The sequence below is a fragment of the Saccostrea cucullata genome, unplaced genomic scaffold (genome assembly GCF_032062105.1).
Source record: "Saccostrea cucullata isolate Sc308-1 unplaced genomic scaffold, CSIRO_AGI_Scuc_v1 ctg51, whole genome shotgun sequence".
NCBI classification, from domain to species: Eukaryota; Metazoa; Mollusca; class Bivalvia; order Ostreida; family Ostreidae; genus Saccostrea; species Saccostrea cuccullata.
This window is the reverse complement of record NW_026930899.1, coordinates 299,910-318,202: the sequence shown is the minus strand read 5'-3', so window position 1 is coordinate 318,202 and position 18,293 is coordinate 299,910. Positions and strand designations below refer to the sequence as shown.

The 18,293-nt window shown below is 33.3% G+C and overlaps 1 protein-coding gene across 1 annotated transcript in view; it reads right to left on the bottom strand.

Moving 5' to 3' along the window:
* Window positions 1-8,294: 8,294 nt before the first annotated feature.
* Window positions 8,295-18,293, bottom strand: part of LOC134230494 (dachshund homolog 1-like) — a 35,173-nt gene continuing 25,174 nt past the window's right edge. Inside the window, exons 5-10 of the mRNA XM_062712330.1 lie at window positions 17,189-17,305; window positions 14,838-15,053; window positions 9,797-9,880; window positions 9,523-9,669; window positions 9,352-9,414; window positions 8,295-9,241 (exon numbers count right to left, since the gene is read on the bottom strand). Of these exons, the coding sequence (XP_062568314.1) occupies window positions 9,135-9,241; window positions 9,352-9,414; window positions 9,523-9,669; window positions 9,797-9,880; window positions 14,838-15,053; window positions 17,189-17,305 (734 nt within the window). The 3' untranslated portion in view covers window positions 8,295-9,134. The remainder of the gene's footprint in view (window positions 9,242-9,351; window positions 9,415-9,522; window positions 9,670-9,796; window positions 9,881-14,837; window positions 15,054-17,188; window positions 17,306-18,293) is intronic.

The following is an 18,293-nucleotide window of genomic DNA, read 5'->3' as shown; positions in this document are numbered from 1 at the left end:
CGATCCACTTCGCTCTTTTGTCGGTTTTTAAGCAATTGGTTTATATTCATGACAAATTCGAGTTACATTTCCAACCGTTCAAGTTCTCCACACAAGTATGGGTCCTCTTTATTTATCAGCTCCTTTCATGATCACTGATTGGGGTGATAAAACAAACGTTAATTCACATGAAATACGGTATTTGATATTCTGTGTACCTATACAGTTGTAATATTTCAAAACCTATTGAGCGTACAATATACTTTATTTTAATAAATGTAAATGAACTTTAATTAAAGGTTTTTTTTTTAATTATACATAGCACCTCTAAAATCTTATGTACATTACATTATATAAATGTATTATTTTAATTATGGAATCCGGATCGGGCCACATAGAGTACCATCGCACCATCGAGCACCGACTTATAGGGGACAATGGGGCGATAACGACAAAGTGATAGCGTGGTGACGATAAGTCCATGAAGCGAAAGTGCGATGATGACTGTACGATAATACTGCTTCATCGTCATCAAATCATCGCGTGAATCATCGAATTATTGCCTCATCGAGACATCACATCATGATTGCATTATCGTAATCCCACCATTACAACATCGCATCGCATTATACACATGTAGTGTCATCGCACTATCGAACAAAACCTAGATGGTGCGAGGGTGCAATAGTGAACTAAATAATTGTGGCCCTATCCAGATTCCATATCTTTTAGAGGTGTCAGATATTTTTTTCTAAAATCTTTCTGTTTCACCAAGTCCTTGTACATGTATGTGTGTAGGGGTATATAATCGTTTTGGTTAAGAGAAAATAAACTTTAGAGAAGGCTATTTATTGAGAGAATAAAATCAAACCATTAGCAACTTGTTGTATATCTTTAAAAAAAAGTGGTAGTAGGTTTATGGAAAACTCTTATAAAAATATTGTAGAAATATATTTTATTTATTTTTATATATAACGTTCCCCCTAATCTAGAAACTAGAAAGCAATTTTATGCTGCTTATGTTTATAAACCTTTATTGTCTGAATTCTATACAATATAATTAAGTATTTCGTTTCGCTATTCAAAAAATAAATTATACTTTATTTAAATTATTTCTTTAAGACTGAAAAAGAGAGAAAAAAATATTTTTTTAAACTGTGAATTCGATACAATTAGCAGATGCCGAGTTCTGTAAAATGGAGTTCAGACTTTTGTAAGTGGCGTCAAATACAAGTTTTATTGAGAGAAAGGACCTGACAGACAGCGCCGTATGATTTGGTGACAGCGTATACAGGGACTATTGTGTTACCAGGGCTAACAAATCACTTTCTCTCGACAAACCATTGCATTATTACGACAGAATTTCTCGCTGTAGATTCATTCAGGGTTGATTGAAGTTGCATGGTCTTCTAAAGCTGAACCCAACATTTTTATAATTATATATTTGAATGTTAATATTGCTATAAATTAATACAAATATCTGAAAAGTCACCGGGAATGAAAAGTTTATCAATTTGATCTTTTAAGTAGCATTTAGACTTCTTTAAAGGATTGGATTTCTTTCACTTTTGGGTTGGATTACGATTTTCCCTGTCATTGGCTATGCTTGGTAGAGAGATTTTTAATTTTATTTTTCCATAGGGGGTCAGATAGACACTCGTCAACACACCTCTAAATCACGTTGTCTGTCGCTGAAACGCATCTGTGCAGAGAACTTGAGGTGAAAACTAAATTGGAGTCTAGAAAGTTATAATTAAGGCATTACTCTGGACAGAAGAGAAGACATTGTCTCTCTGGGAATAATGGAATTTTTATTAAGCCTGACGACACAAAATAAGGCGGAACACTTGAGTCAAATTTAGCGATCGGAAGTAGGTGTTTAGGTGGTAAAGAGAATAAAATAAAATAGTTTTGTTTTTACTTATTCTAGTCAAAATTGATTATTTATGGTCGGCAGTTCAGCGATACAAATGAAAATGATTGTTTCCGCGAGGAGTAGTTCTATTTCCGAATACATATATGACACTTCCGTTTTCTGGCAGCCAGAGTGATTTTAATTTATTATTATTAGAAATAGATTTTACCACAGACAAGACTCTCTTGGTCGAATTCAATCACATTCATGATTATCGAATCAAATGTCAAATTTTAACAAACATTTGGATTTATAATGAAGAGACTCGCTTTCTGAACCATGTGAGCTGGCGCCCATCTCATTGAGTATGAATTAAATCAACCACCAGTCGACTCTATATATAATGGTCTATGAATTAAAGAAAATTTATTCTCTTCAACAATATTTCAATTCCAATCAGTTAATGTAATGAAGAAATTCTTCACAATTATGAACTTGTGTTGCAGACACGCGCGAACTGCCAGAAAACTGAATTGCTCTTTGCGTCAGTGTATTGTTTAAGTAGTCATTACTTGCTTATTGCGATGCGTTATTTGTTGTGCATGCTGGGACCACACGGGAAATCTCTACCATTTCCTCGCTCCATCGCCCGCTTTCTCTTTCATGTTGGGTAACCTACCCAGAAAAAAACATACATCTTGTTATCATTCCCCGCACCCACAGGGACACGAGGTGTCCCAGATGTACCGTAGCCCTTCGGGACGTCTCTAACATAATTTCCAAATATTGTGTTCAGATAAACATTTAGAAGTGTTTTACCAGTGGCTGTTCTGGATTGCTTTATCTTCTGCAATAATGACATAATTAATCTAATAAACCAAAATATTTCGTTTTTCTGCCCTCATGCTAAGACAAAGAACAATACATATCAATATTCACCACGATGACCCCGCGTTCATGTTGTCTTCCAGGAATCGAATCTGTAAAATTCTACACCAAAATAATCCGCTACTGATTGGAAATATTCGACATGGGGTTCGATGGTGAACAATTTTTTTTCGGATTCTGGCAAACAATACTAATAATATTCAACAGTATATTTTGTTTTGAAATCATTTTTTTTTCTAGCCCAGAGTGTGTATTTTGACATTTCCTGGTAAGCATTTTATTTCATTAAGTACCACTTTGAAAAGATTTGTAATTTTTTGAGTTACTGGTATCCTCCTTTGCGATTGTTCTCCAGTTGAAAACAGTGACAGACACCACTTACTCCAGATTCAATGGGATGGCTTCCGACATTTAGAATGACCATCAGACATTAAGTGGACAATTGGGAAGCAAATACAAATTGAGTCATTAGAATATATTTATGCACGTACTCTCTTTAATTCTTAGATTTTTACAATAAATGCAACACCACCCTTAAGGACTTATTTGATCGACGGACAAATACCAATGTGATAAATATTTAATGTTAAGAAATGTATTCATTATTTTTTTCAGTAAATATATCTTATGCATGTAAAAAGCAGAGATCCTTGATAAAAAATGTTTCTACCCGGAAATAGAGACGAATGTTGTTTTCTGCCAGAGCAAGCGTAACGTTTTGTCTTTCCCGACACGTGCATTAATTTCAATGTTTCATTTGGGTGCACCTAGAGCCCCTAAGAGACATGATGTGGTAGGGCTCAACTTGTGATGTTTTACTTATGAAATTATCCATTTAAATCTTTTCAGGGTTTCAGCTTCATTTCATGCGAGGGTGAAAAAATCCGAGTGCATGTCTGGTGCACCTAGCGAACTCGGCATCTTGACTGGAAACACATATAAAATTATAAAAATCCCTGCTATTATGTTCCATTTTATGATCATTTATTGTAATTTGGATGTTTTTATCCCCCAAATCGTCATCTGAAAAGTGAAAAACTTCAGGATAACGATCCAGGTTCTTAGGTCTTGGTTTATGATCAATTTCTAGGAAATTTTCATTTTAATTGAAATAAAATTCAAACATTAATCGAAACAGCCCATTAGAACAGAAATTCACATATTCAAACGGCATATATTTCTTTTGTTTTTCGTCTTATATGACGATTTTAGTATACAATTACTGAAAGAATAAGTATATTGTCTCTAACATTAAGAGCTGTGACGCAAAAGATTTATAATCAACACTGGCTTTAGATTCAATTTGTATTTCATCTTTCCTCTTTACTTTTCCTTATTTACGAAGCGAATATTAGATCGCGGTTAATGTAACGCTCTATTTTGTAAAAGAAAAATAAAGGTGTACATTACATAATTTTTTTTGAAAAGTTAAGAACATAAGATATGCAATATTCTTTCCGTTTACAACCTAAGATATTATACAATTTATGCTGTTTTTTGAGGTCAATACGATGATTTAGCCATCTGAGGAGTACAATATTCACCGAGCCCGAAGGGCGAGGTGAATATTGTACTTCGAAGATGGTTAAATCATTGTATTGACCTCAAAAAACAGCAATAATTGTTTTATTATATGATTCACTGATAAAATTACACAGCTCATTACTTGTTTGCAATTAATTAAGTCCTAGCCAAATACAAGAGAGAAGCCGAATTAAAATGTAAATAAACCTCACCAGTCGTATCAATTTGAAATGTTTTTTATCAATTTGAGTTGCCTTGAAAAAAATATATGTCAGACTTTTTTATAGGATAGATTTTGAAAGGAGAGAGTATTATCAGGGAAAACTGACTGCCAAAATGTAAAAATTGTTGTTCAGAGTGTTGGAGGGGCGTTAGCGCTTCATGATAAATATGCCGGCGTACATCCCCTCTTCAAAAAATTAAATTCACACTTTTCTGATGACTTGCCAAAATATATATTTTTAAAACAAAACAGTGTGCACGCGTATGTTTTGTTCACATGAAAAAAAGTCATAGTCGTTCAAATAGCCTTCAAAACAATTTGTATCAATTTGGAATTTCCCGATCTATTTTTAGATCAATGTAGAGGAAATAAATCCTTGTATTCACCTGGAACGTCATGTGCAGGTCAATACAACGTAGTATTTTTCTAACATAGTTGGATCTCAACCAATCAGAGATAGAAATTATTTAATCATATAATAAAATCGTATATTTAATAAACGACCTATTTAGGTCTTGTAGTAGAATTCAGTAGACTTGGATATATAGCTTTACATACAAATGAAAATTTATCTGTTCTAGTCAGTTTTCTGGCCTCCGGGATCATGAAACAAATCATATATAAAATGTTTGTTATTTCAATATTTGTGAACCGGAACACTTATACTGTGCAGAGAAAAATTATTTTCATTTGGACTGCTTTATTATTATTTCAACCCAATACACATTTTTTGCCTTAAGTCTAAGTCTGTTTCATGAACCCGAGCCTGGTCTAAAAGGAGACGTTACAATTCTGTAAAAAATCTTGACGAATCTAACTTCATGTAAATTTAATTTGCTTCTAGATACACTGTATACATGTATTATTAAGAACCTTTAATTATCCAAGACTCTTACTAGTAGGTAGCATTCTTTTTTTTTTACTGTGTGTGTTTAACAATGAAGACAGAGATAAGATAGTGACGAGCCATAAAAAAGGGGGAGGGGCATAAAATGTGTGTGGGACGTAAAATCCTCCTCCCGCTTTCTTATACATGGGCCTAGGACTCTAAACTTTAAATGACATGTACAGTACCGTATACTAGTAACGGGTTTGTTTTTCGCGGTTGTTCATTTTTTGCGGAAAATCTGCAGATATGACAAATCCTCAAAATTCACAATCGCAAAAAAATTCCTATAGCATTAATTCCGATAGTCTGTACGTGCACGTCTGAAAAGTCGCGTGTATGTCAGTTAATCTGTTTTAATGTTAAATCAAAACTTCTTACTCTATATTCTAAAAAAAATATTCATTACTTTACACCAAAAAAGCTTTTATTTAATAAAAGTTATAACAAAGATTAAAGCCTTTGAAAACTCCAAGATCAAGGTCATGAGGTCAGATATAATACAATCCAGAAGTACTTGTCATGCTTATGTGGAAAAATAAAATGTCTCTTCTTGGGCAAAGGTTATGGTCAAAATTCATTTTTTTTAATACGTATGTCACAAACTTCTAATTCAAGGTCATGAATTTAAATTGATAGTTCTGTCTGAAAGCTATTGTCTTTGGTAATGTGTATGTTCCACCTTCTTTCGTTCAAACATTTTAACCAATGCAAGAAATGAAAAAAAGACAATTGGTTAAACTTTAAGGCTAATACAAAAACCAGAGAACATTTTGAAAGGTCATGAACCAGGTAACGCACATGTCAAAAATAAAAGATGCTTGATTGATAATATCTATGTGGTTTTTTGGAGACCGTGTCTTTCAAAAATCTATTGGAATTCCCATGGGTACCAATAATATTTGATAAACGTGCTGACTTTAACTTTTCAATCGTCAACTTGGGTACTTATGCAGCAATATACCTTCATCACATGTATACGGAGTTTATATATCTCAGTTGATTCCACATGCAAGAGCATGGTCTACGTATTTGTGTACAATTACTAAAACAATGTAAATTATTGACAAACAAGTTGATAAAACAAGGATATTAACATGATTTCGTAAGTTCTATGGTAGATACTATGAACTTGTCAACAAATGCAAGTTACCATTGAATCAAATGCTGACTGACGTTTTTCATACTTATTGTTAAGCCAGTATTTACTCATTGAATTGTCGGCGGATTTTCCGTTACTTCCCGATCATCACAAGGAGCACACGGAGGATGTGACCGGTCGGCAGGGTATGCTCACTCCTCCATGGCACCTGCTTCCACCTTTAATGTTCAGCTCCTATTCTGTATTGTTTAATAGACTTTTGAGCTTGAATACTGTTCGTTATCTCCATATATTCCATATTCTCAATCAAAATTCATAATCAAGGTTTATTTTTCGGGGTTAAATGTTTTTGAAAATTGGGTTAAAATTCAAAATCAAGGACATAAGTCCAAAGTTCTAAATACTTTTTGTGAAGACTTTGACGAGACTGTTAAGGTCTTGTCACGGATTATTCATGTCAAATATGAACGCACTGTCGTTTCTACTTCAAAAGTTATCAGTGCTGTTAACTTTTAAAAACTATTCAAACTTCGAGGTCAAGGTCGAGGTAATTCACAAGTCAAATATGCCTACCCCCTAACCTGTTTTTTCTACAAGGCCTTTCTTAGAGTACCACCAAATTTGACCTCCTGGCCTTGGATTATGAACCAGTTTTACCAGAAATTTTCAAACTTGAACAATGCTAACATTTTTTTAACAGTTGGTGTTAGTGCTTTCATATATGAATTGAGTTTTCATTGTGACAAGACCTTTATAAATATTTTTTATCGTGACCTTAGAATTCGATCCATTCTCAAAAAAAAAAACTTTAACCTTGGCCATAGCTTTTGAACTGTTACATGTAGTACAAGTGCTTTCTTATTTCACGGGTATATTCGTTTGACAAGACCTTCCTTTCGATACCAACAATTTTGACCTTGGAGTTTGACGTGCATCTGGGAAACTTAAACCCTGGCTTAAAGCCGCCATAAGGGGAAATCAGTGTTCACAAACACATCTTGTACCTTTATGAGTTTCTGGGTGGAGCACTTTTCCCCCCTTTTTAAGTACGGACCCAATCCTAAAATCTAGGTTTACTTCATGAGCAACATTTTCATTACATCGATTGTTCAAAAAGTTCATTCCTTTTAAAATCAGAGGACTCTTTCTTTGCAATAAAATACCCCTTCAAGAAAATTAATCATCAATTTAATATTTTCATTAAAGGTGATATTTTTGACACTTTCTGACAGTTGAGGCATACAAATGTCTTCTACAAATGACCAGTATGCCACTGTAATAAATAATCTGTTAAGCAAACACAACTAAAAATATTATATCTTCATATATTTCCAAATATATTTAAGAGCCCAGCATACCTCTATCCAAATTTTGCCTCAGTTTACTTAGCAAAATAACAGGAAAGTGTCAATACAGTCATCACACATAGTAATGTTATTTATAACTTCAGCTTTATATTGTATAAAAGTACTTGTAGGTACAGTTAAGTTCAAATGTAAGACTCCTCATGCTCTCTGTATTCCATTCTTCCTGACACTAAATAATTTCATATTGTAGGATGTTTTTAAAAAAAGTTAAAACAAAATAACTTTTGGGCAGGCCTGTAAGTGTAGATAAAGTACAGTAAAACCTTGTTAACTGGGACCAAGAACAGCTACTGAGGTTAAAACACGTAGAAAAATATAAGTTGGGAACCTCCAGCTTCCTATGGCATATCCATGGTCTTCCAGATATCACTGAGATGTACCTCCGGTAATACAGAAGTCTTAGAGAATATTATGAAGTGTCACGAAGAACTTTTCTGATAATGCATGTTAAAAACAGAAAACAAACAAAATTCTGTTTGGCTTATACCTTTTATTATTTTTTTCACATGACAAAATGAGGAATGTCATCATATTCAGTTACACATGACTATTATACAAAATTCAAACCAACAAAGACCCGAGTTTCCTTGTTGTGGGTTGTTCTATAACAATGGTTGTAGCACCTAATACAACTATACATAGGACACACATATTGCACTGTCTTCTCATATAATGACAACAATGAACAGATCAGGAAATGATTGATCAAGCTATGACAAAACTAAAAGTACTCTTCACATTATGATTACAGTCAAACCTTTGAACATTTTTTTTTCATTTCTTGTGGTAAAATATTGCTATAAATCTAAACAATATTAAAGCACCATAATATTTTAAAAAGTACTGAAATCAAACATTTTTTAATGTTTACAAAAAGAATAAAAATCACCCTTGAACAGGGAACTCAATTTCATGAACATCAACAAAATGTACATATGAAATGAAGGCTCATTTAAACTAATATGTACTTGTTCTGTCTTAAATATATGTACAATGAAAAAAAACTACTCTAACTTTTCACTGTTCCGTGGCATAAATAATGGGTGAGCTTTGAAAATTTCTATAAAGCAGTACATCGCCAAAGGACTAGTCCACTTAACACAAACACAGGCCAAAACTCTCCATTGCTTTGATTGCTTGGTATAGTCCCCTTCATATTGGTGAGTATTTATGAAGTATGGATTTCATAATGATCTACAACATGCCATTTGTGTCTAGTATAAATGAAAACACTTTGTAGGTATACTTGTGGTATTATCTACACAGATCTGAACTAGGAGGGTGGGCAAGGTATAGATTCTAAGTTGATTTTACTGGACTTCTCCTTTGAGGGGGGTCATGTAAGGAAATCTGGTGTTGTTGTTATTATGATTGATGAAATTCTCAAACAGGTGACTTGCTCTGTCCTGTGAAACATCTGAAAGAGCAAAGAAGAAATCAAATGTTGGTCCATTAGTAGGAAAACATGAGTTTATATCTACAACAAGACAATACTTTGGACTATCATCAGATTTTTAGGTTTATTACCTGAATTTCTTCTCTCTGATTCGGTATTATTTTCCTTTTCTGTCTCCTTTTCATTTGGTGTTTCTAAAAAAGCAAAACACAAAATACTGTCAATAATTTTCCTGAAAGTTTTTATTATTTCATAAACAGATTCTATTTCAGATAAGAATTTGATGGTGGTGTGGAACTGACCAGGGGTGACTTTGTCCGAGTCTTGGCTGGTGACGCTAGCTGTATCATTCAGACTGTTTTTGTTTTCCTCGCTCTGATTGGCTCCCATCTGTTCCTGCAGCCTGCGACGTGCTCTCTTTTCCTTCTTGATGCGTCGTAATAATATGGCTGCAAGAGAAGCATCCAAATGCTACATTATGCATATTTTGCGCTCATTTCAAAAATCATTTTCTACCAAACAGACCATTGCAGATAGCTTATGATATCTAAGAATATGAATATCCCAAACCTTTACCTTTGCTTTTGTGTTCTTCTGAAAGTTGCTTCTCTAATCCTTCTCTCATTTCTTTCTCCCTGAGTAATTCCATTTTAAGCTCAGCTGAAGAAGTAAAAAACAATACATCATAGATTGGTGGCATCTGTATGGCAGATTCAGTTGGCTGTCACATCCATCATAATGAGGGGCTTTGCTTACAAAGGACAAATTACTAATACCTCACAATCATAATGCTCTTTGCATGTACTGATATCAGACCGATTAGATTATTTAACCTCATAATTACACAGACAACAGTTCCGACCAAAGTGGCCGTAATGGTCATTTACTGAAAAAATTGAGGAGAAGTCAGCCATTTCTAAAACATATGAACAATTTCTGATTATTCAAATGTTTTCAAAAGGAAAAGAAATATTTGATATGATCGTATGATTGATAGAGAGAGGGATATTGGGGAGTAATGCTGGATAGATCCTTCTATCAATCAAGTTATTAGAAAAAAGATTCCTCTTAAAAGCCTTCAGATTGGCAATGGTAAACTTATTACAAATGATAGGTTTGGGATCCCAGCAGCACTGAATATGATAAATTACATGTATCGCCCCTCAATCCAATATCACAAACATATTGAATTTTTGTTTTAATTAAAATGAGATACAGCTAATACTATAAAAGTTCTGATTCAGGTACAATATTGAATTTTCCTTCATATCGTATATAATTTAATTAATGAAAAATAATGATTTAAAGCTTGTTCTTGCCTGCAAATATCCAAGGATATAGAAACTGCACATTTATTGAAATTACAAAAAGTAGCTATTGTGCTAGATAAATAGTATTTATAAGACAAGAACATAGCCGACAGTGATTATTTGCAATGCTTCTGGGTGTACCAAACGTTTGGCTTTAATGGATAAACGTCATTGTTACTATTAATTACAGATAAATCATGTGATCCAAATCACAGACGAGAAAAAAACTGACAGACTCATTCCAAATAATGGATCATTTAATAATGTCCATTTCCATATATCATGTTTTTACTTAAATAATTTGTCCAATCTGATATATGAAACTAGCTTTAGGACAATATTCTAGCATTAGAAATATGGAATGGTATCTCTTTCTGTCATTTATATAGTCATTTAGAGAGACTGCTCATCACTGGAGACACAGAAACAATGGCTGACAAAATGCCTAGTGGTAGGCCCTCGTGTGGACCTGAAACTGATCAGATCACTGGATACCTCACAAATATTACACAATTCCCATTTTCACTAATTAATCACAAAAAAAAACAAAGATATAACTCATCAGATTATTTTTGCAGATGACAAAAGATTTGTATTGAAATAACAGGCCCATTAGAATTAATCTGTATTGAAATAACAGGCATCATTAGAATTAATCTGTAAGTCTTTTTAATCTCTCAGATGATGTAACCCTGGTTTTAATTCCTCTAAACCACTAATCCTAATTGTGTTTCAAAATGACAAATTGTTTTCTTCTTCTGGACTAGGATCTAATCTATTCTCATCACAAAATATCATTTGATGTTCTGATTCACTATAATGACAAAAATAATTGAAAACTAAATTCATTGATATAAATTGCTGCTAGACTTGTTCCACGATTCCTTTGGGTTTGGTTAATTTCCTGCTAAACCAATTAAAATGCTAGGATTTCATTTTTGTTTTCGTCATCTGTCATGAAGTGACAAGCACAAAATGATCATTGCTAACAATGTTTTTGCATATGAACTGATGTGACCCAGGGGATAATCATATCACTGCTATCATACCACATTCCCTAGGGGACTTTGGCAAAGTGGTTTTCATTGATATCAATATAAATTTATTAAAGAATAACTGTAAAAGATTCACTGTCTTTTTAAGCATACTAGATGGTTCTTATTTTCATCCCCTCCCAATGCAAAAGAGCCTGCATATTTCAATTTTTAAGATGCATGTAATTTTTTTTTTTATTATTAACATTTGAAGTAAACTTAAAATTCTTTATCAACAAGAGAGTCAATTTATAAAGTCCTTTTGAAAAACATATTAAAAATAAATAACAAAAGGAATATTTCCTCACTGTTGTATAAAAGTGCTCACAAATGGGCCAGAACAAGGCTTTATCTTTACAGAAAAGTTACACTTATGCATGCTCAGATTCTTGTGAAAGTATCATCTATATATATGTTATTTTATAACTACTTCCTTATCATACTTATAATTTCTGAGACATATATTACAGAATTTTGAAATACTCTAGCTGTTAAAATGTTCCATTTCACACTCTGCAATCCATGCATATAAAAGAATATCACAAGATGTGGGGTATCAGTTCTCAGATTTAAAACACATGAATGCTTAGAATATGGCCAGTTGTTTTGTGTGCGGTAATGAATGCGAACCTGATGAGACAGGAGATTAATATCATTAGCTGGTTACATTAGCTTGTCAGATTTTTAACTAATATAATCAGCTTCCTTTTTACCATAGTAATCATAGTGTGTAAATGTGTTGATTCCGTATTCTGATGGGAGGGGACAGATCGAGTGAGAAAAAAGGCACATCACAAAATGCTTAGAATCGTAACAGTAGCACAATGGAGGAAAATTAGCACAACAGTCATCGCCCAAAAGAAACATGACACTTTAAACTTCTCTCGCGTTGTTCGAGCAAACTGCTTCTTTGGATCACCAAAGGCCACAACTAGCAGATGATTTTTTTTTATTGTAAAAGTCCTAAGCACATCCTTATACAAAATTGAATAGAAATGGCATTAAAATTACATCAATTGCCATCAAATAATTATTTTCTAAGGCTCATGCAAAATACATTGCAATATTGAAAAGTGAAATGACTTTTTTTTGGCATTAAATCTGAATTTGGAATTGACGGCTATTTGAAATATACAAATTCATACAAGATCCTAGTTGAAGATATTCATATTTCAAATTAAATATTCTTCGTAATTCATAAAATCAGAATTAAGGTTTCTTAAAGATGAATAGAAGATAATCTATTTATAATATTTCCATATGAGATATTATAACATATGTAATATTTCTCCTCGGTTGGACGGCTTTTATGGCTGACATTTAACACTAACTTAAGTTCAGGTAGTAAGTTAACACGGCTTGCACGCCCATCTCATTTTCACATCATTCACAAATCAAAAATAGAAATTCTTCTTTATCATTTTTAGTTCTTTATTATTTTGATTTTGTACAGTAAAACCTGATACCTAGATTTTATCATTGCTCTACACAGATTTTGATCATTTTCACTTTGTAATTATTTTCAGTCTTTATAATGCTTGGACTTCATTGTTGCATGAAATAATGGCCGTGAAGAACATTTATCTTCTTTAGCACGATATCGGGATCACAGAGAAATCTTTCGTTTATGATTTTAAAAATGTATCCAGCTGGCATTTAATTATCAGAAGAGAAAAACCCTTTCTAGACTTAGATCCCAAGTACAGTGTACTCTGACCTAACATTACGTATTTGATTAAAACAATCTTGTTTGCATACAACTCTTACATCCAAATTGTTTTTAATCTTATGTTTAAATAAATGTAAATGCTAACAATTTTTAGTCAATTTAAATTGAAATGCAAATTCAATCATTTATTTATCAGTCGTGTATTAGATCATTTATCAAGCCTTTTTTCATGTGTTCAGATTGCATGAAATATTAACAGCATGAAATGATTTTAAGTTGTTGAAAATAATATGATTGTAATAGTTTCGCATTAAATGAAAGTTTCAACGTAAATCCTCCCATTCCTATACATGCATGCTAACGCCACACACTGAATCAATACGGCTCATTGAAACCCACTGGAAAGTTCTTTATTCCAATTAATAGACACCTTGTGACAATGCTGATTTATTCAAATACTGCTAATTCCAAAGCAAACATTTAAATGAATCAGAATTTGATTTACAGCTTTCTAAATAACAGCCACTTAATCATTCTGAACACTGTTTTAATTTCAATCCAACTGAATGTTCTTTTCGATTTCAGTTGAGCGAAAAATTTCTCTGGGAATAATGTATTGAGAATTAGAGTAACATGGCAATAGTGAATTCAAATAAGTGATAAATACAAGATTTTCTTTTTTCAACAAAAGTAGTATAATTTGCTTGAATTGCTGGACTAGTGTGGGTGATTGGGTGCGGAATCAATGAAGCATCCACTACACCGGCTGAAAACGCACTGATGACCCTCAGATCACAAGATTCTAACGTTATTGCTCTTGTTTCTGTGCCATTTACTACCTTTTCATTCATTGGTTTTTAAGAGGGTCAAGAAGTAATTTATATATTTGATATTTTTTCAGTGCACAATTGCAAGATGGAACTGAAATTAATACTTTCTTTTTGCATTGATAATATGTTATGTGATTTTTAATGTAATAAAGAATGATGTAAACCCATAATAACAGGCTTGACTCTACAACATTCTGTAAACGAATCTCCCCTCTCATTATGGGTCATTCTTCCTCCTCTAAACCCATGGATCCTGGGTCCGTGCATGAGTGACATAATTATATCTTTTTTTTCTTCACAGATGCATTTAAATGCAAAAGTTATGGAAGAATTTATAACTTATTCAAATGTTTGAGCTTGCAGTGATGTAACGCAAGTCAAATACTGATAAGATCACTACGGCCAAGATGAAACGATGAATATCGGATATTATTACCCGATTCTGTCAAGAAATAGTCAACAAGAAAATTTACTATTAACACCGATAAAAGTGTTTTCTTCCAATAATTGCTAAACTTTGTGTAAGGGTGAAGAATAATTTGATATAGGCATCAAAAGAATGGCCCTCCATGTGTCAAATTTCTCATAAAAAGAACAAAAGCAGTTTTTTAAACTATTCAAACCATTTGGGTTTTGATTACTTTATGGCAGTGCAGTCTGCATAACCACCGCAAGAAAAAAGCAGATGAAAAGTTGTTTCTAGATTTAGATTTTAATCTGATAGTGAAGGTATAAGATATCTATTGCAAAAGGTGCATAAGGGGGGATACTTACTCTTTTCAATGCTGAGTTGTCTTTCGTGGTGGCGGGCGTTTTCGGCGGCGACTTTCAGGAGTCCCTGGATATTGAGGAGGAGGGTCTCTATGGAGGAGATGTTGGGGATCTCTCCGTTCTGGAGCTGGGCTTGGAAGGAGGACACCTGGGGAGCCACTTTGTCCCCAAGGTCACTGCCATTCAGAGAATCGCTGCCCGCAAGGCTGTCCTCCAAATCTGTAAACAAACAGATGATGTAATAAATCCAGAGAAAATATGCAACAAATTATACAAAATGAACAACTGCTTGCTTGAGAGAAAAAAAAAATGCAAGAATGTCATTTTTTAATGTGCAATCTTTAGGCAACAAATTCTTTTACCAGTCAAATAAAAGTAAAAGTATCATAGAACTTGTGACAAAAGAAATACCGCTGATTATTTTGAAGTTCTGATCATTTGTAACTTCTAAAAGCTTATTAACAACCTACACTTGGAGTGTTGCTAAGGAATGCATTATTTTATTAAGCAACACTTTATCATTTGTAGAAGTGTTAGGCTTGAAACGTTCTCAGTATTTTGTGAAATATCTCAGATAATAGCCATTAATTCAGATCAGGGTAATTGAAAACACAATCTGTATCAATCCATACATACGATTCATACCCCACAAATCAAACATATGACTGACCCTGATAAGAACATGCTGTATCACATCAAATGCATGTAGCTGGAGAGGTATTAACTACTAATGTGCATATTTACAAGAATTCTAATCGACTGTCATCTCTTGTGTAGGAATGAGGCTTCCTCCCTCTGATGACTGATCCCTAAGAGGCTGCCGTCTTCTGACAGAACTTGTTTATTATCCGTACAGATGAACAAATGTTTAACACCTGTGCAAATGTTACATCATATTTGCAAGAGAAAAAAAGTTATATATCTGATAAACATCTTGACCATTTGTTGCATTTCAGCTGTACAATTGGGGTGATAAGAGGTCAACAGCTTGGATTTACTTGATGAGCATGTATCAATTCCTGCTTAACCATCTGCCAGTTAATATAGGAAGTTCATAAAGAATAATAACTTAATGTCTCTAAATCCCTTAATTGTAGGCTTCTGTACAGACTGGAGAAAGTAAAAATTCCATACATTGTACAAAGAATGCATTTCTTTTTTCTCCCATATTCTTTCAGGATTTGAATGGTGAACAAATAAAACCTTTATGACCCCCTGATTTTTAAATATTTGGTCTGAAAAAATAATTCTGATCTTCATGACAGTGGAATGACACCGCACTGCAGACGGATAAGTGAGCAAATAATCTCCCTCTATCCCTGATTTGATGATCTGCCTCTTGGCCAATCAATTTGTATGTGCCTTTGACTGAATTTATTCAACTGATAAAAACAATGATTTTCTTCATCTGATTGAAACAAAAATCTTATTTCATGCATGCTAGCATTGTCATCCTAAAGTCTCCCATTACTATAAACATCTTATACCTTCCAGGGACATGCCGTTTCCACAAAGATGGTCACAGAAATGTTTGCCTGATTCTTGTAACATCTAATATTGTGTACATTCATTAATATCATTCTGCCATTTTTTCTGGGTACTGGCCTCAAAGTGAATTTTTCATTATCTGGTATTTAATTGCATTCCATCTAAAATGATCAAATTTGTGGTCAGCTCAAATGATTAGAAGACGTTAACAGCCAAAGATCCTGGAGGAGCAGTCCCAGAAATTAAATTTCCACATCAACTATTTCTTAATGTATTGAAAATTACTCATTTCTGTTAGGAACTAATTCTTTCTTTCCTACATATATCGTCTATCAGTTGAATGTTTGACTGTATTTTACTTACAGCTCATGTTTGTAGTATCATTTCTATTTGTAGTTCTAGAGAAAAAAAAAGATCCTCCTGTTTTCAGTAATATAAATCTTGGCATGCATTTGAACACCTGCAGTTATTTTCTGATAGATAATCACAAAATTATTTGTTGAATAATTGTCTGGATATCCCAAATTTGTTTTTACAAATTGGTTCTAACCAGACAGAATCCCCTAAGGAGAGAGAGGAAGGGACCCAGTGGTCACTCCAATGGTTGTCCACTGTGTGGTCAGCAAGGCCTGTGTCATTTACTCTAAGTTTCGAGGAATGATTATGGATGTCTTCGATAATTACAAACCATATCTTTTTTGCCAGGAAATTACTTTTTTTAAATATTTGGATGAAATGGTATATCTTTCAATGCAGGAGTTAATCTAAGTAGTGTGGCGATGATTTATTTTTTTTTTTATGTTTTTTTTTGGTTCCCGTGACTGGTTCCCAGCCCTTATGCAGAGTCCAGTACTAATTATATGTACCGTCATTATGATCATCAGAAAGTCTGTCATCGTCGTCTTCATCTTCGCTTTTCCCATGGTACTTAGTCGAGAGATCTTTGGCATGGCCATTCACTTGTAAATTCAAAGGTTTGTTATCTAAAATAAAAAAAAAAACAAGAAAAATTAATCTTGTTAAGAAAGGACTTCTGCTCAGCTAACAAGCCCAAAGTTATTAAATCTTCTGAAGTTATATATTAAATTTTATCAAAGAAATAAACTGAGTCATATTTTGTTTGTTGCTTGTGAGTTTTATTCTAGTAGCAATGGTATAAAAGAATGCTCCTTGTTTCCCAAATGTTGACTAAACTTTTATCAGAAATGTACAGACTAGGAGTTTGTCTTTAATGTGCGTAATCTCTAAGGCTTATTAAAGTCAAAAGGGAATAAAGACAACTGATATGAAAATGTTTTATTAACACACACAAAGAGGCTAAAAAAAATAAAAGATAACAAAAAGAGGAATCTGAGCTAACTTTGTTATATGAAGTTTTGTATGAATGAAGTCAGAATCACTATAAATAGTGAAACATTTACACCGCATTAGTACGCTCCACTTTTCATACTTGGAGTAGAAGTATTAATTATGTGAAACAGTTTTCCATTAACATGCAATTAACCCCCTACAATCTGTCTGAACACAGGCAGAAAAAGCGAAATTGAATTAATTTTACAAGACTGTAAAAGAAAATTAAAGTTGGGCAATAAAATAAATACATTTAATCATTCAATTCAATAAAGTAATTTAGTAGCTCATTAGGAATCATCAAATATAAGTGTGCTAATCAGATGTGATGAGGAGCCCGTCCTCACAAGACATAACGCCAATACATTTGAATGGCAAATATGTGTTTTAAGATTTGAAGCCAATTTATTCTGAATTGATATTCGTTGCCAATCTTGAGTAGTGGCATCTTTCCGACGACTTCCGAATCACGAACACAGTAGAAACCAAGGGCTTCAACAATCTACAATCCCCCAACTTATCTCTTAGCTACTGAATATGTTCATTTCTTTACAAATTGTACTTGTGATAATTCGTAGAAAATATCATTTCGTATCGTGTAATTAGGAGTTCCACTTGACG